The 24,824-nt window shown below is 44.3% G+C and overlaps 1 protein-coding gene across 4 annotated transcripts; it reads left to right on the top strand.

The window, feature by feature from the left end:
• The first annotated feature begins 415 nt into the window (after positions 1-415).
• On the top strand, positions 416-24,725 carry LOC112219312 (golgin subfamily A member 2-like). Of its 4 annotated transcripts, XM_042302323.1 has the most exons (27): positions 416-574; positions 1,952-2,092; positions 4,012-4,080; positions 4,711-4,872; positions 6,180-6,229; positions 6,466-6,529; positions 6,782-6,844; positions 8,144-8,224; positions 8,802-8,840; positions 10,276-10,338; positions 10,838-10,931; positions 11,103-11,209; positions 11,387-11,445; positions 11,644-11,785; positions 11,879-11,968; positions 12,378-12,485; positions 12,631-12,718; positions 12,922-13,058; positions 13,273-13,491; positions 13,846-13,959; positions 15,860-16,084; positions 16,345-16,533; positions 16,669-16,894; positions 17,031-17,195; positions 17,322-17,428; positions 21,571-21,763; positions 21,866-24,725. In XM_042302323.1, exons 1-27 carry the CDS (start codon positions 527-529, stop codon positions 22,126-22,128), a joined length of 3,306 nt encoding a protein of 1,101 aa, XP_042158257.1. In that variant the 5' UTR covers positions 416-526; the 3' UTR covers positions 22,129-24,725. The 4 variants fall into 4 exon arrangements, with proteins under 4 accessions (XP_042158257.1, XP_042158259.1, XP_042158258.1 ...); XM_042302325.1 differs by lacking the exon at positions 4,711-4,872; XM_042302324.1 differs by lacking the exon at positions 4,012-4,080.
• The last annotated feature ends 99 nt before the right edge of the window (positions 24,726-24,824 follow it).

The raw sequence follows: 24,824 nt of genomic DNA on the forward strand, positions 1-24,824 counted from the left end.
GAGATACAGGCTATAGGCTGGATCATGTTGTATTGTTATACGATTTAATTCTGTAATGTATTGATTGTTGCTGCCTTCTTGGCCAGGTCTCCCTTGAAAAAGAGACTCTGGGTCTTAACAGTAAGCAAGTGTAAATATAGAACACCCCATTCTATGTAATGTCAATCATTGTGCTGACTAGCTTTGTGGTACCTGTCAGTTCATTGATAGTTAGCTTATATCCATACAGTTTACTGTTTCCAAAACTGAAATCTGTTATAAGCAGCGTGCACTTTACTCTTTGCCAACGTTTAAAATAAATGGTGCTTAGCTGTGTAAGGGCGGAAATATGCAAATACATGCTAGAACGCGTCAGTAGAATCTCACTGGCTCGTGCTTGGCTCTGCCCACTATTTTGGGTTAGTTATTGACGTCTTCTGAAGTATTCCCGAGGGAGCTGTTGCGCCCCTAGCGGCAAGATACCTTTTCGCGTCACCGACTGTTTCCAAATTGTTGACGTGGTGCGGTTCGCTACCGGACAGGAAGGATGGCCGACCAGAGCAGGCAAATTAAACTCGCCGCAGCCAAGAAAAAGGTACACATTTGAATTGCCGATTTCACAGCGAATATAACAGTTTTTTTCAAACGTTACTCTGTTCTGGATTCGAGTTGTCAGTAGTTTCAAGTTTTCACGAACCCGTGTGATGTTGACATTCCACGTCCTCGGACCGGTCTGCAGTCGCCCAACCCAACTCGCATCCTCCTGCTGTGGCTGTTAGTGCGCACGAAATACCGAGGCTTAGCTTGGGCCTCTAATCGTAGCATTAAGTAGCAAGAGTATGTGGACAATTTATACCGGGCAGCGACTTGTAAACTTTGCAATGGCGTTGCTCCCTAGGCACAAACCTTCTGTAGTTTTATCAACCCAATTGGCCAGTTTACGTTTGCTCATGTTAGCTAGCCGTAGTGATTTCGCTAACGTTAGCTAACTATCAATGAACTGACAGGTAGCACCGAGCCAGTTGGCACAAGATGATTGATGCTAGCTAACACAATATTACACATAATGGGATGTTCTTTTGTTTTGACTTTCTTACTGTCACTTTGTGTACGTTAGCTAGCTACGTATAACTTCCTAGGAATGCATGCCTGCCAGTGTCACTAAAGTTTATATGGTTAATGAAATGGCAAACTGAAGATAATGTTAGCGTGGCTAAGTAAAACGTTTGCTTAGTTATATCTATTGAGTCATGTTTGACAGGAAGCAATGTGTTAGTGAAGAGTAACGTGACGGGTAATTTTACAGCAGACGCTTCCTCTCCCTGTCTGTTTTGTCACTCAGTAGCTAGCTACCTAGAAATATTGTATATAGATATCAAATCAAGCTATTTTGTTTGAAGAACAGTTGTCTTGTTCAAGTCATTTGCGTCGCCTACTATCTCTTTCGACATGGTGATAACCACATACTATTGTTGAGATCCAACTCAGGAATTTGACATGGCATTCTTCTCTCTCTGGAGTTTCTCGAATTTGTCTCATGACAGCTGTCACAGCACAACCTTGTGCAGGCGGGCGCATGTTCTACCATTACACATTTAAAAACAAACCCACTTGTGCAAGGGGGATGTTTTCTCATTTCACATTTAAAAACTAAAGTACTTTCCTCAACCTTCAGCTATTGCGGCAATTGGTTATGCTGTAAGATATTGTTGGACAGTTTTGGATCTTTCTAAATACTCATTCCATTGTCACCCACACCAGTGATACCATACCCAGGAATAACTGCTCATACTGTAGTCTAATCATATGGGATCCTTCTGAATATTCACATTATTGTAAGCCACACCAAGGCTCCCTGTACTTTCTATGCAATATAATTATTCTGCTGATGTGCTTAGCCTAGCAAACATGTGAGTTCTAGACAGTTGAGGGCTCTCATTGTCCTCTTCCCCTCCTCTCTTGTGCCGGGCAGCTGAAGGAGTTTCAGCAGAAGAGTTCTCCTGCCAGTGGAGGAGGGGGTGGAAATGGAGGAGGAGGACCAGGTGCCAAGAAGAAGAGGAAGGGAGGGAGCCAACCAGACACACCCTCGGCTGGCCTACACTCTCCAGACAATGTGAGTCACCCAGCTGCATGCCCGCTGTGTGTGATGAGTTTGAGTACTGTTCATGCACACTGCTCCACTGCTTCTTTGCAAGATTTGACTTCACGCTATTTGCATTTCAATAACAAAGTGAAATGTTGCAAGAAAGCAGTCTGATACTTCTGCTCTGGAATCACATTTAATGTTCCAGCTCAGCTGCACACTTCACGTGTGTGAGTGCAGCCATTTGCAAGAGTACTGTTAGTGTTTGTCATTTATGTCAGATCATGGAATGTAAAATGCAGCTATGCTCCAGTGACCAAAGGATGTGTCTTCGTCAGGCAAGAAAGTACTATCATGCTCTGTCAATTTGTTTTCCCATCAGGACGTTGCATCTTAACACACACACACCCTTCTGTTTGGTTAAAATCAATATTATTATGTTAATGTGCCTTTAATCCTATTAGAATGACATCAGATTGGCAATTGTTTCATAGCAATGTTGGGGGGGTGTGTGTGTGTGTGTGTGTGTGTGTGTGTGTGTGTGTGTGTGTGTGTGTGTGTAAGGGACAGGCGATGGTTACTGTAATAATTATATACGGAGTAATCGGAAAGTATTCAGACCCCTTGCCTTTTTCCACATTTTTGTTATTCTAAAATGGATTAAATAGTTGTTTTTTACCTTATAAATGTACACACAATGACAAAGCAAAAAACATTTGTATAAAATAAAAAATGATACATTTACAAAAGTAATCAGACCCTTTATTCAGTACATTGTTGAAGCACCTTTGGCAGCGATTACAGCCTTGAGTCTTCTTGTGTATGATTACAAGCTTGGCACACCTATATTTGGAGAGTTTCTCCCATTCTTCTCTGCAGATCCTCTCAAGGTCTGTCATGTTGGATGGGGAGCGTTGCTGATTGGTGGAGTGCTGCAGAGATGGTTGTCCTTCCGGATGGTTCTCCCAGCTCTGTCGACGTGACCATTGGGTTCTTGGTCACCTCCCCAACAAAGGCCCTTCTCCGATTGCTCAGTTTGGCTGGGCAGCCAGCTTTAGGAAGAGTCTTGGTGGTTGCAAACTTCTTCCATTTAAGAATGATGGAGGCCACTGTGTTCTTGGGGACCTTTTAATGCTGCAGAAATGTTTTGGTACCCTTCCCCAGATCTGTGCCACCACACAATCCTGTCTCGGAGCTCTACGGACAATTTCTTCGAACTCATGGCTTGGTTTTTGATCTGACATGCACTGTCGACTGTGGGACCTTATACACAGATGTGTGCCTTTCCAAATCATGTCCAATTAATTGAATTTACCGCAGGTGGACTCCAATCAAGTTGTAGAAACATCTCAAGAATGATCCATGGAAACAGGATGTACCTGAGCTAAATGTTGCGTCTCATAGCAAAAGTTTTGAATACTTATGTAAATAAGTTATTTCTGTTTTTTATTTTTAATAAATTAGATTTGTCTAATAAAAACCTGTTTTCACTTTGTCATTATGGGGTATTTTGTATAGATTGAGCATTATTATTATTTTTAAATCCATTTTAGAGTAAGGCTGTAAAATAACAAAATGTGGACAAAGTCAAGGGGTCTGAATACTTTCCGAATGCACTGTAGTTCCTGGATCTTTTTTGCAGTATTTGTTTGCTTTAACTTCTGCCCTAGCCTTCCCATGGTGAAACCAGTTTTTCTGGCATCGGTAAAGACTTTGCTCCCTGCCAGCCAGTCACAATGACAGTCATTTTCTTAGAGGAACATTATCACAGAATCACATCTTTTCTATACTTCTAGAGACGGAACTGATTGTGATGAGTCAGCCGCTAACATTGTCTGGCAATGAAGCTGCAGGTTGTGGGCTTTCAAATCTTTCTCTTTCAATGCCCTTCCTCCCTCCCTCCCTCATTCACTGTCCCTCTCTTACCCTTCCATTCCTGTCTCCCATAGATTCAGAGTATTCTGAAAGTTTGTAGTCAGACCAATGGATTAGCTCTGCCTCCCTTTGGCAACAGCCAGGTGAGCTGATCTCCCTCCTGCCTTATTTCTCTCTCTCTCACTCTTCCCCCACTCTCTTCTTTTGTCCTTTTTGTTCTTTTACACCTGTCTCTTGCCCTCTACTTCCCTCACTTGATCTCGCTCTGTGTATCGTGTATCGGTCCCATTCCCTCCCTACTGTCTCAGTCCCTCTGTTTTTTTCTCCTCTCCTGCATGCTATTCCCTATGGTCACTGGTTGCTCATCGTAGCCATTTCTCTACAGGGAGAGAAGTGCTTTGTATTTATTTTTCCATTTGTTGATTTATTATGAATATGCTAGGATAAAGCCTAGCTAACTGTTTTTAGTTTCTTCTGTTTTGGGTCAGTCCATCAGGGGCGTGATGTTGATTTGGTAGTATCTGTGTGTTTTGCATGTTTATAACTTCTGGACCCATTTTTTTGTTTTTGTTTATTTACCATGCTGGCATGTTTCCATCAGTGAAAACAAGATGTGTGTGTGATTATCCATCCATGTGTTGTGATTGTGCTGCCTGACTGTACCTTGTTTTGTAGGTTAGAATGGTGTGGACATGTGTATGTTTCCAAATTGCTTCAACCACAATCTCTGGATGAGCACTGAAAAGTAATGTCTGTGTGTATTGTGGCCTCAGGCCCACGTTGATGAGGAGGTGAGAAGGTCCCCTGTCACCCAGCTACTGGAGGACCCAAACGGAGAGGCCGGCCGCAGCTCCCCTGGTTCTAACCCTGCTAGCTCTATGTCTGCTACTAACCCTGAGTGTGTCAGCCACGCCCACAACACTGACATGCAGAAGGTGTGTCCCTCCCTCCCACCGTCTTCTATCTGTCTCCATCTCTCTCTCTCTTACTGTTGCAAGGTATACTGAATCTTCTGTACTTTTTCAATACTAGAACCTGAAAAACAGTTTGGTCCTAGAATTTTTACTATCAGTACTTCTGGCAAATGTGTTTCACATCATCTACTGATTTTAATAGATAATCAACTCTGTCTATTAGCACAGCCGTTGTCCCCTTATCGCGCCATGCCAGTGCCACTTACTCATTTCTAGCTTGTCCTGAGGAACTACTGCATTCACTGGGAGTCTGGGCTGCATTATCGCTCGCTGAACAGAAATGAACACATTTGAATAATGCAACACGACATGCATAAATGTTGAAACTGTTAATTACTGTTTGCAAAACAATGTCCATTACAGGCTAGAACACCTTCCAATGCAAGAAGATACCGGTAGCTTTCCTTGCTAGTTTACAGCTGAAGCAAACATCAACTCACTATCATAGTACCTTGAATGTGATAATATGCAAACCATAGCACAACATTTTGCTTATTTCAAAGCTGATTATCACCAAAAACTTTCTTCATTCACTTTCTCGTCTGACTCATGTCTCTCCCAGTCAAGATCATCTTTGCGCAAGCCTCTTAGTGTGTGAGTGAATGTCATGGGTCTTAAAGAGACAGCGCACACTTTATAAAAGAAGAGCTTGCTTCTTCTGCGCAAATGTTGTTGATCTGTAAAGTAAGTCCCAAATTGTTTTTCATCTGTAGCCCCAGGAATTCAGCCAAAACAAGCAATAACTCAATGCATGCACACACTCCAATTGAATATGCATTCACCTGTATTGTAAATAGGCCTAGACTACGTCTTGATTTACCCAGTTTCTCAATCGACTAGATTCACTATTCAAATAAGGCCAATAATTTATGTAGTTAATTTTTTTACAAAGTCAAATTGATTGTATAATTGATCCATTATGCATGCATTCCAAAATCTTACATTTCTAATGTATTGATACTGAACTCGAAAGATCTGTCTGGATCAAGTGCCATTCTGTGACTTTGGCTAATACGCCTTTTTGTCCCTTGGTATCGTGATTGTATCGAGTATCTTGATACGAAATCTGGTATCGAAGTCAAAATTCTGGTATCGTGACCACCTCTCTCTCCACTCATTAATGAGTGGTAATTTTTAACTGTGTACAAGGGATGGATTGGCCTAACTTGTGTTCATTGTGTCTGAATACGTTTGGCCTGGTATGTCGCTTGCTTTGTTGTTTTTTAGTTTCACTCAAAGCAATTTCCTCTCTCTCTCCTCTGCCACAGAACTGCAACCCTGACGCCAACGGCAATGAAAACCATGCGGATGAGAATAGGTGGGTCACCAAGTCATCTCACACACACACACACACTCAATTCCTCTTCAGAATGTTCCCCCCCAGCCCCCCCTTCACCTGCAGCTGTTGAACACACACACACACACAGAATAAGTAGCACAGTTATGAAGGCTGGCAGTTCAGTTTATCACATATTGAATGCTCCATTACTCAATAAGACTGGTGTGTTACTGTAACATTGGGCTAATTCTCTCTGTGTGTGTGTGTGTGTGCAGACCCCTTTCATCCACAGAGAGCCTGCGGCAGCTCTCCCAGCAGCTCAACGGACTGCTCTCTGGGGTATGCGTGTACTTTATGGCCACAAAAAGGAGAAATTAGGCTTATAAACTGCAGTCGACGCACTGAGAAACGCATGTCGGCTAATTGCAAGCCCCTCCCAATGATACTCTATCTTACTTGGTTTGGATATTTGCTTGCTCCTGGTTTAGTGTGTTGCATAATCAGGAGTGCTGTTTGTGATGCTCTCATTGGCTCTGAGAAGCTTGCTTTATTGTGGTTTGACTTGACTTGTTTCTTTCCTGTCTATTCTAGTCATCTACCACCTATGTAAATGGAGACGGTGCTCCCTCGCCTGCCAATGAAAAAGAACTGGAGGTAAGTGACACATCACCACACCACACGTTGCCCCCTTATCATGGCCAGTACACAGGGAAAAGCACTATAAAATGCAATCCATTATTTATCCTGATCAGACAAACACAGTCCCATTCTATCCCCATTTGAAGTTGCCACTTGTTAAGCGTCATGCCTATTGAATCAGCCTCTACATGATGTTCACTCCCCTCCTTGTGTCCAATGTGTCTCCATACACACACCAGAGAAATCTTGTGTGTGTGTGTGTTGCCCCAGGTTATGTAGAGGTGTTCCATCCTCTCCTCTCACAATCCCCCCGTTCTTGCTCTCCATGCAGGAATGTGACTGGCCTCGGCCATACAGCTCACATGACCCCTCTGCCTGTTCCGGCCCTACGTCCAGGCTCGGGTTACACACACACACAGGCACACACAGCAAGTGATAGACTTGACTAATGACAATAACTTAGATTGTGTTGCACAGCTGAGACAACAATGCAATCTGAAAGATCGTCACAGTCAGAACAGAACAAATGAAATGCCGTCCAGGCAACACTACTGTACCTTTCCCAGGCCCTGCATACATGTTTCCCAAGCCCTGCATTTAGTGCAGAGGAACTCTATTTCATATCTCTGTCCTGTGTAATAGTCCTCAGACCTGTTAGATTACCTTACAGTTTGATGCAATCTATATAGAGAATGGACTCTCTCTTTTAGTAAATCAAATTCAGGCATCTTTCCAAAGCCTTGATTGGAGCTGGCGAATAGGTGTTACAACATGTTATAGTGACTACTAGTTTGTAACTTGTTAAATTGGCTGAGATCACATTAAGAACTTTGATGTTCTTACCGTGGTTGTGCAGTTCAGGGTTTTCCTAACTCTGTCCTGGGGCTTGTCGTGAGTGCACGTTTTGGTTTTTGACCTAGCACTACACAGCTGATTCAAATAACCAACAATCAAGCTTTGATTAATTTAACCAGAGAACCCTGGAGTAGTTCATGTTATGTAGACATCTGGAGATACTGAGGTCATGTGAGAACACTTTGTCACATTACATTACACACTCCAGTCTGTACATGTGTTACTGAATGTTCTACTAGCTGCCCCTGTCCTCACTGTATTACCTCACTAACTACTAGTAGGACCAAATACCTGCTGCTGCCATTTTTGTTGGTTCACATTTTACATCCCTGAAGGAGACCGAGAGTCTTATTTACTTTCACTTTAATGAATTATTGTTTGTATTTCTCCACCTCCCATTTGTTTCATTTATTTCACTTCAATTCACTCCCTCTTTGTTGTTGTATGTTCACACATCAGAGTCGAAACCAGGAGCTGGCAACCGCGCTGGACTCCAGCAACCTAACAAACTCTCAGCTCAGTACCAAGCTAGACCTGCTGGTGAGTGTGTGTGTGTGTGTGCATGCTTGGGTTTTGGGTGTTCTAAAAATAACCCCTCACAGCCCCCATAGCAAGACTCATACCACACCAGGTACACTGACTGGCCACAGATTGACTAGCATGTAACGAATGACGTAACACTTAGCACGTTGGCTACACCGCAGCTCTGAGTGGCAGCACAGTCAGTCAGTTGATCAAGTCATGCATGGTTTTGTTTATTCACCTCACAAATGTCATTGCCCTGCACTGTTCTCATTGGTAACCACTAAGCTTTGACATGCTCACCATGATCTCGACAATGAATGAAATGAGGGAATGTTTTTGTCAGTCGTTAATAATAGACCAACTTCACTGATATTGCTTCTGGAGCTAGCTTGCTAACCGTCGCAACCCGACTGACTAGGCTAGTAAGCTTCTGTGCTGTTTGTAAATGGGAGGTGCTCAATAGGTATTTGACTGCTGAAGAGTGAAAGGAGATGACTTGTTGTTTGGTTAGATGACTGACTTAGTGTAGATAGTGGTGGTTTGTGGATGGTGCTGATGTCACTGATTGCCCCCTGTCCTGTTTGTCTGACAGACCAAGCAATCTCAGGAGCTCACAGATCAGCTGCAAAAGGTGAGCATAAATATACTGGAAAAAAGATCAACGCAACATGTAAAGTTTTGATGCCATGTTTCATGAGCTGAATGAAAAAAATCCCCAAAATGTTTATTTCTCTCAAATGTTTGTTTTCATCCCAGTTAGTGAGAATTTCTCATTTGCCAAGATAATCCATCCACCTGACAGGTGTGGCATATCAAGAAGCAGATTAAACAGCATGATCATTACACAGGTGCATCTTGTGCTGGGGACAAAATAAAGTCCACTCTAAATTGTGGAGTTTTGTCACACAATGCCACAGATGTCTCAAGTTTTGAGGGAGTGTGCAATTGGCATGCTGACTGCAGGAATGTCCACCAGAGCTGTTGCCAGATAATTTAATGTTCTTTACTCTACCATATGCCACCTCCAACTTCATTTTAGAGAATTTGGCAGTACAGCCAACCTCCCACACAACTGCAGACCACCTGTAACCGCGTCATCCCAGGACCTCCCCATCCGGCTTCTTCACCTGCGGGATTGTCTGAGACCATGACCCCAGACAGCTGATGAAACTGTTGGTTTACACAACCAAATAATTTCTGCACAAACTGTCAAATCTTCTCAGGGAAGATCATCTGCATCCTCCTCACCAGGGTCTTGATCTGACTTCAGTTCGGAATTTGAACAGAAAAAATGCTCACCTTCGATGGCCACTGGCACGCTGGAGAGGTGTGCTCTTCACGGATTAATCCTGATTTCAACTGTATTCGGCAGATGGTAGACTGCGTGTATGGCGTTATGTGGGCGAGAAGTTGGCTGACGTCAACATTGTGAACAGAGTGCCCCATGGTGGGGTTATGGTATGGTCAGACACAAGCTAAGGACAATAAACACTTGCATTTTATCGATGGCAATTTGAATTCACAGAGACCGTGATGAAATCCTGAGGCCCATTGTCATGCCATTCATCCGCCGCCATCACCTCATGTTTCAGTATGATAATGCACTGCCCCATGTCGCAAGGACGATTCCTGGAAGCTACAAATGTCCCAATTCTTCCATGGCCTCCATACTCACCAGACATGTCACCCATTTGAGCATGTTTGGGATGCCCTGGATGGACATGTACGACAGCGTGTTCCAGTTACCGCCAATATTCAGCAATTTACACAATCAACAGCCTGACCAACAATATTTCAAAGGTTATGGATCTCGAATGCATGCGGCAAATTGTGGTCACACCAGATACTGACTGGTTTTCTGATCCATGCCACTACCTTTTTTTTAAGGCATCTGTGTATTCCGTCATGTAAAATCCATAGGTTAGGGCCTAATGAATTTATTTAAATTGATTTACATATATGAACTGTAACTCAGTAAAATCTTTGAAATGGTTTTATTTTGTGTTTATTCTTCAGTGTCTCTCCTCAGTGGATGAATGCAATATGTTTGTGCTTTCTTTGATCAGGAGCGAAAGGAGTTTGAACTGAAATGTGTGAGGGAGCAAGGAGCCATGCGAGAACAATTACAGGTACACACAACAGTGGAGGCTGCTGAGGAGAGGACGGCTCATAATAATGGCTGGAGCGAATGGAATGGCATCAAACACATAGAAACCATGTGTTTGATGTATTTGATACCGTTCTGCTCCAGCTATTAACACGAGCCCGTTCTCCCCAATTAAGATGCCACCGACCTCCTGTGACACACATCCTCTGACATCTTCTCTTAATCCATTTGAAGACCTTTAAAAGCAATTCTCTCATTTCACTCTGCATTTCCAGATATGTGCTATGCATCATTCTTGAGAGCCCATACACCATGTGTTGTAGCCTATTTACCCAGGGATGCACGCACTGACACACAGAACAAAATATGTTCTCCTCATTCCAAGTGAAACAAAGCTTTGATTTGATAAATGACGGGGATGATGCAGTGCAATGACAGCAATTGAATGAATCTATGTAAGGTTATCTGTTTATTTCAAGATTGTATCGTCTGCTTGTCTCTCTGTCCATCCTCCTCTCTAGGTCCACATCCAGACCATCGGCATCCTGGTGTCGGAGAAATCGGAGCTGCAGACCGCACTGTCATACACGCAGCAGGCTGCCCGCCAGAAAACAGGTGAGTGTGTGTACACCCTGTGTGAGACTGAGGATGTATGAATATCAATGTGTGTATGTGAGCGTTCTCAGTAATGTGCTGTGTTTTCAGGGGAGGCTGGTGAGGGAGAGTTGGTGTGTGTAAAAGTCTATTTGGATTGGTGCTCAGTAAGCTGCTGATGTGTGTTTTCAGGAGAGGCTGAGGAGCTGAGTAACCGTCTCCAGGCCACCAAACAGAGAGTCTCTGAGCTGGAGAGAACCCTGTCCTCTGTCTCCACACAACAGAAACAGTTTGACAAGGTAACTTAAACACACATAGAGGGAGGGAAACTGTGTGAGAAGGTAATTTACATTATCACACGCAAACACACCGGACTGATTCTGATACAGTTACTTGAATGCCAGGAGCGATGAGTTTCGATTTGAGTTTTGCAGTAATGCGTTACATATGATGGATTATCTTGTTCTCTTGTGCAGCATAACAAAGAGCTAGAGAGAGAGAGAGACAACCTGAGGCTAGAGGTGTACAGACTAAAGTAAGTCTTACCTGCAGTATGCTACCATTCTACTAAATGGCTGGCCTTTTATCATATTTCCTTGTATGCTTTGTGGACTAGGTAGGAAAAGGAATCTAGTGGAAACCATGAGTGTCATCTATGAGTAGGTTAAGCAATTCAGAGGCTGTGTGTGTACGTTCCAACCTGACCCTCCTATATCTCTCCGTCCCTGTGCAGTAGTGTGAGTGAGGAGAGGAGGCAGCAGAGTTCAGAGCTGTCAGAGCAGCTCAAGCTGAAGGTGAGTGAGAACAGTGCTATGAGACTGGACCTGGATGAACTGCGCAAGAGACTGGAGATGGCTGACGTCATGCTGCAACAGGTAGATACACACACACACACACACACACTCCATACACACTGTCATTATAATTTGTTTTGCAGTTGTTCAATTCTCTTGTTCTTTTATTCCTAGTTTTCCAGTCAGTCAGGGCCTCCCAGTGCCAACCAGCAGATGCAGTTACTACTGGAGGAGAAATTACAGATTGAGGTGCACACTGCTCAGGTAGGGGGTGTGTGTGTGTGTGTGTGCAGGCGAGCGCATTGTGTGGGATGAATTCACCTAGAACTGATTCATGACCACACATTTATAATCAAATTTGGTGGTTGCTTAGAATTGTCCTATTTGAATTGGAAATATGTTTTTTTCCATATCCCAACTCGTGCTGAGACACCCTCAGAGAGTGGGGTCAGGGTCTGCCATTATCAACAGCGACCCTGGAGCAATTGCGATAAAGTGCCTTGCTCAAGGGCACATTGACAGATTTTTCACTGTTGCGACTCTGTGATTCAAACTAGCAACCTTTCAGTTACTGGCCCAACGCTCTAACTGCCATTTACAAACGGGTGTATGCCTCTCTTTAATGTTTTAGCGCCTTGCCATTGTGTTAATGGTCTTTTGGTATTATCTATAGTTAATGGAGTCAGTGGCCCAGCTGCAGACAGAGCGAGACCGTTACGCTGAGCAGATCCAGGAGGAGGGACAAGTATGGAAGGACAAGACAGAGCAGCTGCTCTCTCAGGTACACTATGCTACCACCCCATTAGCAGAACCTATAGAGCTGGCATAGCCTCTGAACGGAATGCTAGAAATACTTAGTCAAGTTGTTGATTGGTGTGTGTGTGTGTGTGTGTGTGTGTGTGTGTGTGTGTGTGTGTCCTGTGCAGGTGACACTAGTAGCAGAGGAGAGAGACAGGAGCATCAGTCAGATCCAGGAGCTAGAAGCCCACATCACAGACCTGAAGCACGCTGCAGGTGAGGCACACAGCTACCCTCCTTGTTTTGAACATCCATGGTTCTCAGAAGAGCTTTCTACCAAAGACAAGCTTACTGTGTTCGTCCTGTCAATGATTATCATGAAAGGATTTGTATTGCCATGAGGAAAGTACAATGTACTGTTGGTGAAAGGAGAAAAATGTTCTCAAAGGGAGATGAACTGATTATTTTCTCCTCCCCAGCCCTTTTGTCCCATGAGAGAGAGGCCCAGGTAGATCCCCAGCCCTCAGGGCCCTCAGCGAGTGAACTGGCCCTCCAGGAAGCCCTCAGCAGCCTGCAGCAGGAGAGAGACTCTCTCAACACACAGTTCCAGGCCCAGGTGATAACTTCTCCTTCTCTCACACACACGCACACACACTACCAGTGAATAATAACACGCACTGTGCATATCACACTCTGAACACTCCCTGTCTCATCAAGGCCTTGACTAATAAGATGCATTATGGTTTGTGTTGGTGCCGGCCTGGAACCAAATCCTGTTTATAGAGTCTCACAAGCAAAAACTCACTGTTCTTCCCGTTCCTTTGCTATAGCTACGTGACAACGAGCAGCTGAGTCGTATGTGCTCGGAGCAGGAGTCCCGTCTCTCGGAGCTGGAGCGCCATGCGGAGCGCGGGGCCGAGGATGCAGAGGACCGCAGGCGCATGCTGGAGGACGTGCAGAGCGACAAGGCCACCATCAGCCGCGCCCTGGCCCAGAACCGCACCCTTAAAGACCAGCTGGCTGAGCTGCAGAACGGCTTCGTCAAACTGGTAAGGACGAGTATTACCTATTTACTGTCCTGTTGACTTATTTGAAGTATTCACTAATCTGCCTAAGTTTGGTTGGTGATAAAAGAAATGGGTGGAACTGGAAACATGGTTTTTACTCATCCAGCCACATTCAAAACACACACATTTACAGTTTAGGCATTTAGCAGACGCACTTATCCAGAGCGACTTAGTTCATCTTAAGGTAGCTAGGTGAGACAACCAAATATCACAATCATAGAAAGTCTATTTTTTTGTCAATAAGCTACTATCAGCAAAGTCAGTGCTGGTAAGATAAGACACGTTAGAATAACAAGGGTGTTGCCTCGTGTTGAATGTCTCTCTCTGCCATCCTAGACCAATGAGAACATGGAGCTGACCACTGCTCTGCAGTCAGAGCATCACGTCAAGAAGGAGCTGGGATGCAAGATGGGACAACTACAGGAGGACCTGCATAACTTCAAGGAGCAGGTAGGGACACACAAGTGGAGAACGGCTCATAATAATGGCTGGAACAGAGCGAATGGAATGGCATCAAACACATGGAAACCATGGATGTTTCTCTATGCATACTACTGTGCTCCAAGTGCATTCTCCGGGGACGTTCTTGTGAGGACGCATAAAACATTTAATTTGAGAAGCACTCCCCCTACTGTATTACCTCACGCTGCAGCTCCCCATTAATTTCTTCCAGCCAGGACAATGGCAACAATAGAGATAAAAGACTGCATTCTGTAAGGCTGCATGATGCGACTAATGATTTGAAAAAAGCCGCTTGGAAGGCATAAGCTCCGCTTAGTTTTTTGCTCAGGCTGCACACACTTCATCAGTCTCTCATTCACAATTTAACGGCGGCATCCCCTTTGTGTGGCCGTAATGCAACCTAAAAAAGTCCATGCTTTTTGCGGCCAGTGGCCGTTGTGCCCTTCTCCCTGAGTGCCGCACGCTCCTAAGCACCTCTCACATGGCTCCATCACGTGATCGGGTCTTTCTCACAGGCTACCAGTGAAGACACACACACACAGGGGGACGCACGCATCCTTATCCAATTCCATGGTGCATGTTGGAAGAATTGTCCACATTTGACTTTTCATCAGCCAACATGATAAGTAGTAGGCATAACGAACAGTAAAATCAGTAGCCTATGTCAATCTACAATCCCCCATAGTACAAAAATTTACTTTTTCTGTGTGAGAAATAAATATTCCAAACATAGTCTGGGACAGTTGTGGGATGCGATGGATATCAAATTAATCCAACCACTATCATCAAAAAAATAAGTTTTACACAATGTGGCTGACGAAAAAAAAAACGCTTTAAATTATGATAAACAATTTGGCCTCTTTCTTCACATTATAAGCACAGCAATGTGCACATGGTAGTAGGCTACGAGCGCAAATGTTCCGAAAACACCATTATCAAAAGAGACCACAAATGTTCCGAGAACACCATTATCAAAAGAGACCACAAATGTTCCGAGAACACCATTATCAAAAGGGACCACAAATGTTCCGAAAACACCATTATCAAAAGGGACCACAAATGCGATTTATGCATGTAATGCTTTTATTATAAAGGTGCATTTTTATGGTGAAAATGATCTTCCCCAAACTTGAAACTCACACGCTGCTTATGTATACCACTTAGGCTCTACACCCCTTCTAAAGGGGATTCATGTGCTTCATTTTAAGAAGTTATTTGGACACTTTAGTTGTGATAGCCCTATATGTTTTGATAAGGTTTCTATGGGTTAGGCTACATGAGGTGTGCAACTATGATTCAAAAAACTTGCAAAAAGAAGCCATTGTTTCTTTCCCTTATGCTAACAATTCTTTGTGGCTATATGGCTAGCTAACAGTAGTTGCTAACCATGCCAAAATTAACACTGAATATATTTATCAACATATCAAGATAAAACGTTGTAGTCAGGCAACATATGAGATGTGAATAGGCAACATTTAATTTCAAAGTCGGAGTGTATTTTCTCTCACTTCAACTCAAGTAATGTCCGCTATTGATTTCAAGAAAATGTCATTTTATACGTGGTTACATCATATTTCTTTGCATACTTTCCATGGAAGCTTGCGTCGACGCATGCTTCAAAATATGTACAAATGGAGTACGCATTTGAGAAGTGCCCTCTGTGCTCTGTTTCGCATACTTTGTTTTGGACTCATACTCCGACCCTTCCTTGCTCCAATTTGCATGCATGGTTGTATGCATTTTGAGAAACACCCCATGTGCTTGATGTATTTCATACCATTCCACTTCAACCATTACCACGAGCCCATCCTCCCCAATTAAGGTGGTGAACAGCTGCAGGAACAACATTTGTCACACAAACACACTCACACGTCTGCTTCATCCCCAGTTGGAGCTGAAGTCTCTGGAGTACCAGGCACTGCTGGAGCAACGGGACCAGATAGTGGCCCACCTACAGCAGTACTCTGCAGGCTACACGGCCCTGGCATCTGAGCGGGAGCAGCTCCACAGACAGTACTTGCAGCAGAGCCAGCTGATGGACCGGCTGCAGCATGACGAGACCCATGGAAGGGTTCAACTGGAGATGAGCCACAAACAGCTGGAGCAATACCAGGTCAGGGAACGGGACACGCACACATTCATAATGCATCGTTACTGCTGCGCTGGCTGGCCGGCTGGGTTAACAATAGTTGCCACAAAGTCAAAATAGGCTACATCGTAAAAATTCGTAAAAAGGTTAGGCTTAAGGTTAGTGGTGGGGTTAAGGTTGGTGTTGGGTTTAGGGTTAGGTTTAAAATCGGATTTTGAGAAGATTAATTGTAGAAATGGGTGGGGTTTATGATTTTGTGGCTGTGGTAACCCTCCCCCATACAGGAGAGGCTGGAGCGGTTGTCCAGAGACAACGAGCAGCTGAAGGCTGAAGTCACAGAGCTGCTCAACAGCTCAGCCCTGGCCACACCCCCCAGAGACCAGGGAGACGGAGTGGAGAGCCAATCCCTGCCAGAAAGCCCACAGAAGTCCTCCATTGCTATCCCAGAAGACTTTGAGAGCCGGGAAGAGATGGTAAGGAGAAAATAACTATCAGTGGCTTCTAGTGTTTCTCCCAAATGCTACATATGTGAGGATTTTCAAAGTATCACTCAGATAATTGTCTCAGATTTAAAAAATATAAAAAATCCTCCCTTCCGTCTCTCTCAGGAGGAGTTTGTGCGCGATGCAGTGGCACGTGTGGAGGCAGAGAGAGATGAGGTGAGGAGCAGACTGGAGGAGGAGAGGAGACTGCACCTTGCAGCCCGTCACCAGGCTGCAGCACCCAGCATGGAGTTCCAGCACCACAGTCATGACCATGAACACAACCATGACCACGGTCACAGCCACGGCCACAATCACAGCCATGATGACCACAGTCACTGTGAACACACAGGTGAGAGGAGGAGAGGTGCATGCTCATATTTGTGTGTGCTACGTACATGACCAATATTTGTTTTCTCAGAGCTCTATGCTAGTTTTTGAGTGTGTTACCATTGCAGTGTGTGACCGGTGTTTCCCCCCCGTGTTAGGGTCAGAGGGCGTACCAGTGGAGGTACACGAGTCCCTGTGTGTTGCCATGGAGAAGCTCCAACACCGCTTCACCTCGCTGATGCAGGAGAAGGCTGACCTGAAGGAGAGGGTAGAGGAGCTGGAACACCGCTGTATACAGCTGTCTGGAGAGACTGATACTATAGGTGACAATCACACTCCTCTATACAGCTGTCTGGAGAGACTGATACCATCAGTGAGACACACACACACACACATTCATTCCCATAGTGTGACCGGTCAACCCTTTCCTTCATTGTGTGTTTGTCCAGGAGAGTACATTGCCCTGTACCAGAACCAGAGAGCTGTCATGAAGCAGAAACACACGGAGAAGGAGCAGTACATCAGTATGTTGGCCCAGGACAAAGAGGAGATGAAGGTTTGATTTTATTTTTTATTTAACTAGGCAAGTCAGTTAAGAACAAATTATTATTTACAATGACGGCCTACCAAAAGGACTTTTGTGGGGACAGGGGCTGGGATTAAGAATATGCGACAACATATCACGAGACGACACTACATAAAGAGAGACCAAGGACGACAGCATAGCATGGCAGCAACAAATGAAAACAGCATGGTAGCAACACAACACGGTACAAACATTATTGGGCACAGACAACAGCACAAAGGACAAGACCGTAGAGACAACAATACATCAGGCGAAGCAGCCACAACTGCCAGTAAGAGTATCCATGATTGAGTCTTTGAAGAGATGGAGATAACGTGGTCCAGTTTGAATTTTCTTGCAGCTCGTGCCAGTCGCTAGCTGCAGTGAACTGAAAAGAGGGCCCCCAGGGATATGTATGCTTTAGGGACCTCTTACAGAATGTGACTGGCAGAACGAGTGTTGTGTGACTGTAGTAGGTATCTTAGATAGGGGGAGTGAAGCCTAAGAGTGTTTTATAAATAAGCAGCAACCAGTGGGTCTTGCGACAGGTATACAGAGATGACCAGTTTACAGAGGAGTATAGAGTGCAGTGATGTGTCCTATAAGGAGCATTGATGGCAAATCTGATGGTCGAATGGTAAAGAACGTCTAGCTGCTCGATGCACCGTTACCTGCCAATCTAAAATTACATGTCTGTAATCTAGCATGGGTAGGATGGTCATATGAATCAGGGTTAGTTTGGCAGCTGGGGTGAAAAAGGAGAGATTATGATAGAGGAAACCAAGTCTAGATTTAACCTTAGTCTGCAGCTTTGATATGTGCTGAGAGAAGGACAGTGTGCCATCCACGTACTTGTAAGAGGTGAGTACCTCAAGCTCTAAACCCTCAGAGTTAAAAAGCACACCGGTGGGGAGAGGGGTATTCTTCTTACCAAACTACATGACCTTTGTTTTGGAGGCATTCAGAGCAAGGTTAAGGGCTAAGAAAGCTTTGTTGTAGAGCGTTTAACACAATATCCGGGGAGGGGCCAGCTCAGTATAAGACTGTATCATCTGCATATAAATGGAGGAGAGAGCTTCCTACTGCTTGAGCTATGTTGTTGATGTAAATTGAGAAGAGCGTGGGGCCTAGGATTGAGCCTTGGGGTACTCCCTTGGTGACAGGCAGTGGCTGAGACAGCAGATGTTCTGACTATATACTGCACACTTTGAGAGAGGTAATTAGCAGGCCAAAGACCCCTCAGAGACACCAATACTCCTTAGCTGGCCCACAAGAATGGAATGGTCTACTGTCAAAATCTTTGGCCAAGTCAATAAAAATAGCAGCACAACATTGCTTAGAATCAAGGGCAATGGTGACATAATTGAGGAATCTTTTAAGATTCCAGTGACACATCCATAACCTGAGCAGAAACTAGATTGCATACCAGAGATAATACTATAGAGTTCAAGAAAGCCAGTCAGTTGAGTATTGACAAGTTTCTCCAGCACTTTTGATAAACAGGGCAAAATGGAAATAGGCCTGTAACAGTTAGGTTCAGCTTGGTCTCTCCCTTAAAATAAAGGACGCACCGGGGCTGCCTTCCAAGCAATGGGAACCTAACCAGAGGAGAGAGGCTTGGCGATGATAGGGACAGCAACCTTAAAGAAGAAAGGGTCTAAACCATCTGACCTGAATGTTTTTTTGGGGGGGTCAAGTTTAAGGAGCCCCTTTCGCACCTCTGACTCAGTGACTGCCTGCAGGGATACACTTTGTAGTGGGGCAAGGGAAAAAGAGGGCGGAGCATCGGGGCTAGTTGCATTAGAAGGAGTGGGAGATGAGAATGTTGATGGGGAAGGAGGCATGGCAGAGTCAAATAGGCATCCTGACTTAATGGAAGTGGTGATTTAAAGAGCTCCGCCATGTGCTTCTTGTCAGACAACCACATCAACATTTAGGGACATGGGCAGATGTGAGGAGGGTTTATTCTCCAGGTCTAATCGTTTTCCAGAACTTCTTGGGGTTAGACCCACAGAGAGAGAGAACTGCTCCTTAAAGTAACTAACTTTGGCCTTGCACTTATAATTTGCCTGAACGACAGCCAGTCAGCCTGAGTATGCGTGTGCCGAGCGATTTGACAAATGGAATTCTTGAGGTGGAGTAACTGCCAGATCACGGTCGAACCAGGGGATGAACCCGTTTTTAATTCTCCTTTTCTTTTGAGTGCGTGTTTGTTAACGGTGCCACTGAAAATATAAAAAAGGTCCAAGCATCTTCGACAGAGGGGCTCAAGCTGGTTCTATACCAAGTTACAGGCCAGGTCATGAAGGATGGCTTGCTCGTATATCTTTTTTGGCAAGGGTCTTATGACAAATCAGGACAGGTTGTTTCACTGAGCAGCCATTATAAACACTGTAAAACAGTGATCGCTAAGGTCATTAGGGGCGGCAGGTAGCCTAGTGGTTAGAGCGTTGGGCCAGTAACCGAAAGGTTGCTAGATCTGTATTATTGTTAAGGAAAACGTCAAGGAGAGTAGCCTTTTCTGGGTGTTTGGAGTCATATTTTGTGGGATTGGTAATAATCTGAGAAAGATTTAGGGAGTCCCATTGCTTTAGGACTTGGTCAGGATGTTTAAGCATGTCCCTATTCAGGTCACCTAGCAGGACAAATTCAGGCTTAGTGTAAGGGGCCAGGAAAGAGCTTAAGGCATTTAGGGTGCAGGCTGGTGCTGATGGTGGATGATAACACCCAGAAATAGTCAACAATGAGTTATTTGTAAGTTTAATGTGTAAAACCAGCAAATCAAATTGTTTGGGGACATACTTGGTGGAGACAACTGAGCACTGAAGGTGTTCGTTGGTAAAGATTGCCACTCCACCACCTTTGGAAGATCTGTCTTGCCGAAAAAGGTTAAAACCGGAAAGGTTAACATCAATGTTCAAAACACTTTCTTTAACCACGTCTCGGAAATGACCGACACATCTGGATTGGAGCTGTGAACCCACCAATATTAGGACCGATTTTAACAATCGGTATTCGGCCTTTTTGGATGCCGATTATGGCCGATTACCTTGCAACCCACAAGGAAACTGCGTGGCAGGCTTGACAACCTGTTACACGAGTGCTGCGTTAAAAGGACCTTGTGGCTGCAAGGAGCCACGGTAAGTTGCTAGCTAGCATTTAAAATTATCTTATAAAAAAAAATCAATCTTCACATAATCACTAGTTAACTACACATGGTTTATGATATTACTAGGTTAACTAGCTTGATACTGATTAAAATCGGCCGATTGTCATATCAGCTTTTTTTGGTCCTCCAAGTATCAGTATCAGCGTTTTAAAATCATAATCGGTCAACCTCTAATTTTAGGTAATTATCTTCCAGTGTTAACGTACAGAAAACCCAGGCTTTTACGAGAGCAGAAATCCGAATTGGGGCTAGCGACAGATGGGCCAGGGTGTACTTGCACATTTCCAGATATCATCAGCAGTAATATAATCAGGGCACGGCAGAGGACAGGGAGAGCTCTGCAGTGTTGATTTTTGACATTTGAATGTGCATTAGATGGCAACAAGATCATGTTGTTAAGCAATTTCATCAGGTAACATGAATAGAAAGCCGGGGAGAGGTGGTTAGAATAGGATGGGAGGCCAAGAGTCTGTGTAACCAATAGAGTCAGTCCTGTGTGTGGGAACAAACATCATCTGTCCCACGGTTGGGTAAACAAGCAAGTTCATAGTCAACAAAGCACGCATGAGGCAAATAGCATAAAGCACAAGAGAAAAATATAATGACTTTGAACTTACAATGGCTAGTCCCGAGTCACTCGCCCCAACAGTGTGTGTGTGTGCTGGAGGTGAGTGACAGCTTGGGAGAGAGGGGTGAGTGGGGGGGTGGGGGCAGACGGTGAACAGATCGCCAGGTGGAATCCAAGCTGCAGTGCAGCAGGCAACGGGAGTAGGTGTCAATCCCACTTGGGAGAGGATTTTTTTTTTTCGGAAGGCAGATTCCCAGCTAGCTAGCAAGTCACTGTCCACCATCTTTTCCATGTGGAAAAGGTTGTTAGCTAGCTATATCTTTTCAGTTTTGGCAAATAGTCCACACACACACACACAAAGTACACCAATTTGATCGTGTTTCTGTGCCCATGCAGGCCAAACTGGCAGAGCTGCAGGACCTGGTCATAAGGTTGGTGGGTGAGAGGAACGAGTGGTACAGCCGCTATGCTGGGATGGTGGCTAGCGCTGACACTACAGCTAACCCTGACCTGCTGCCAGCTGGGGAGGACCATGTCCAGGCTCACCACGCACACAGACGCATGGAGCTCAATGCTGTGGATGGACAAGGTTTGAGCACGCACACACACCTCTCCATTCCTGCTGTAGAGTCCATGGATAGTCATTATACTAACCTCCCTGATCTCATCTCCTTCCCCCTTCTCTCTCCAGAGTCTATGGATCTAAGTAAAGCTATGGAATCTGACTCCACCACCCCTGATACCCCTCACAGTGCACCGTCAGACTTGGTCCAGAGGCTCCCCCCAGATTCACAGGCTCTGAGGCCCCAGGAGGATGGCACGGCCAGGCAGATCATGCAGCTGCTCCAGGAGATCCAGGGGCCCCGCACCGTGCCCTTCCTGGGGGACAATCCCTGCATCCCCTTCTTCTACCGGCCTGACCAGCAGGATGAAGTCAAGATCCTGGTGGTCTGATGATGAGACTATGGAGCCAACTGGCAAAGTTGGTTTGGATCCCTGGCAATGTTGAAGGATCTCTGAACACACACACCATTCCACCACGTCACACTTAGGTCATCTAGGATCACACGTACACACACTTCTGGGTATACGGTCTCACACACATGCGCACTCCCCCGACATCGTCAAATTCAAGGTTCTGGAGAGTTTGTTTACGCTGTCTCACACTCTATTTGAGTCCTTGGCGGGTCTCACATGCAGTTTATTATTCACTGCACACTAAGGCTGGGAGTTGCTCACTCCCCTTATGCAATAAAATATCTCTGTCCCCTCAGTCAGTCTATTGAAGGAGAAATGACGGCTTTGAGTGAAGTTAGCAGCAATAGTATGTGTGCGTGCATGGACTACTCTCACAGGATCCTCATTCACAATGTGTGTCTGATTCTGGAGAAGAACTGGGATAGTCTGTTTGGTAGTGGAGACAGACGAGGCTTGGTTTTGCCCTGTGGGCTGTGTCTCAATTAATTTATTTGTCTCTTTTCCTCCATGACAACTGATGGGCAACAAAACATACTCAGGCATTTGGTCATGAATGGAAGGAGACTGATACACAGCCTTAGGTAGGTGTTGGTGTGTTCTATGGCAGTGGAGGTAGTGTGTTGTCAGTGAAGCAGGTGGAATAGTGAAGGTCAGTATCAATTCAGGCTGGAGCCTTGACCTAACTGGGGAGAAAGCAAGTCAGGAAAGCATTGGTAAAGACACTAGCATTTGGTACAAGTTTGCATTGTTCACTTAATTTCTAAGTATGGGAACACAATGACGTCATAGGAAAGAGGAACGTGAACGTAGACACATGGCTGCGCTCCCCTACAATTACCTTGTCTATCCACCCTCTTCCATTTGGAAACAGTGAAATCTGAACACATGCATGTACAGTAGAGCTTTCTCTTATGCCAATGAGCCAGTCAGTTCTATTCCCCTAGTTTGCTCTGCGTTTATTTATTTCATGTCATCTCTTGTTTATCAATCGTTCAATTCCATTGTGCTTGTTGCCCCTCTACATATCATTGATATGAAGTTGCTCCCTTTGAGACTGGATGGAGATTGGATCATTTATCACAGACTATCTCAATTGTATCCCTAATGATCTGAATGTAAGTGGTCTCTTCTCTCTAGTTTCATGGGCTTTTGTTGTCGGTTATTGCACTAAGATTGTACAGAGCTTGTACTAAAATCCTGTCCCATCTCACTTGTTTTTTTGGACAGTAGTTTTTCTATGGCAGACCCATTCTAGGCATTTGATTTCTGTGCTTGGAGCCCTATGATGTCATGAGTGCTCTTTGGCACATCTGAGCTGAGGGTTCCACTCAAAGCTAACAAATGGAGACTAAAGCTTGTGTGTTGAAGTGACCGAGAGAGAGGGTGTGTGTGTACACACTTGGAGGATGTACAGGTATGTGTATATATCGTGTTGTATTAATCCTAGTAACACAAGGCAGAGGCAATGGGGGTTAAGCTCTGCTGTTTGATTTGAAGGTCCTCCTGTTTTTGGAGAAACTTCCCATGATGGGGGTGTGTGTACTCATATTTGTTGATTTTGAATTTTGAGGCTTCCGTAGTGTCTTTGTTGTTGACTACCGATGTCAGATTTTTTTTTATTCAAGAATGGAAGTCTTTAATAACTCAATTGATTACCCCTAACTTAATGAAAAGCAAAAACAGTCTGAAAACTAGTAAGGTGGTTTTTGATAATGCTATGTGAAATGTGTTCAATCAGATATGAGGAAAGTATTGGTTGTGGAGGACGTTTTCAGGTCTGTAGAGGTGTGTGTGTGTGTGTGTGTGTGTGTGTAAGTGTTTGTACTTGGTCTGCATTAGTTGCTGAACCAACTCTACCCTGAAGCGCAGCACTTTTCACAGTAGGACTTGACACAGTTTCTGTTGAAAGTGAATGGACCGTTACCCCAATCTGAATAAAATTCCTGGCTTAGCATTCTCTTATGCTTATGAAAAATATTGTAATTTAAAAAAGTTCACTTTTGTTTTGGGAGTATTAAAACCAAGAGAATCTTTTCAAATAATTTAAAATGCCATTATTTTGACGGTGACGAGATACAACTAATAGACTAAACTGATTTTCCCTCCCCCCCAACACAAACTTTATAATTCAATGTTTATTTTGAATGGATGTGTGATTAAACAGATGATTTAGAGACAGAGTTGAAAGTTTTCTGTTGTAAAGGAGCTGTATATACTGTAACTGTGTAAGATATTGTACAGTATATTCATTCTGCCTGGTGTGGGAATAAAGGTAATGGCTGTTTGTAGTGTTGCTAGCAGCCCAGAGCGTTTGTCTGTCTGTTTGTGTGAGCAATTGTTGGACACACAGCTGAGGTGAAGGGGTAGGGTTGATGTCTTTGTATTAAATCAAAGGTTAACTAAATTAAAATATATTTATTAGGCATAATTATCCAAACTAATCCGTTTTAATGCAATGTAGGCTGTTTGGGGACGTTGAAGGATCGTTGAGCTTCCAGCACTACATTTCTGATGTGATTTCTCCTGTAAGATTTATTTTCTCCCCTCCTGAATAAAACTGATTGAGCAAAGTAGACAGAATCTGGTCAATGGATCCTTGCAAGTTTCCCTGAGTTTCTACCTTCAATATGCCCTACAAATTAGACATGTTATTTTGAATGTGCAATTCCTGA

This window comes from Oncorhynchus tshawytscha, linkage group LG20 (genome assembly GCF_018296145.1).
Source record: "Oncorhynchus tshawytscha isolate Ot180627B linkage group LG20, Otsh_v2.0, whole genome shotgun sequence".
Lineage (NCBI taxonomy): Eukaryota > Metazoa > Chordata > Actinopteri > Salmoniformes > Salmonidae > Oncorhynchus > Oncorhynchus tshawytscha.

Coding starts and splice junctions, on each gene's coding strand:
- LOC112219312 (XM_042302323.1), top strand. CDS start 527: ATGGCCGACCAGAGCAGGCAAATTAAACTCGCCGCAGCCAAGAAAAAG. Junction 6,530..6,781: donor TCAACGGACTGCTCTCTGGG/GTATGCGTGTAC, acceptor TGTCTATTCTAG/TCATCTACCACCTATGTAAA. Junction 12,719..12,921: donor AGACCTGAAGCACGCTGCAG/GTGAGGCACACA, acceptor TCTCCTCCCCAG/CCCTTTTGTCCCATGAGAGA.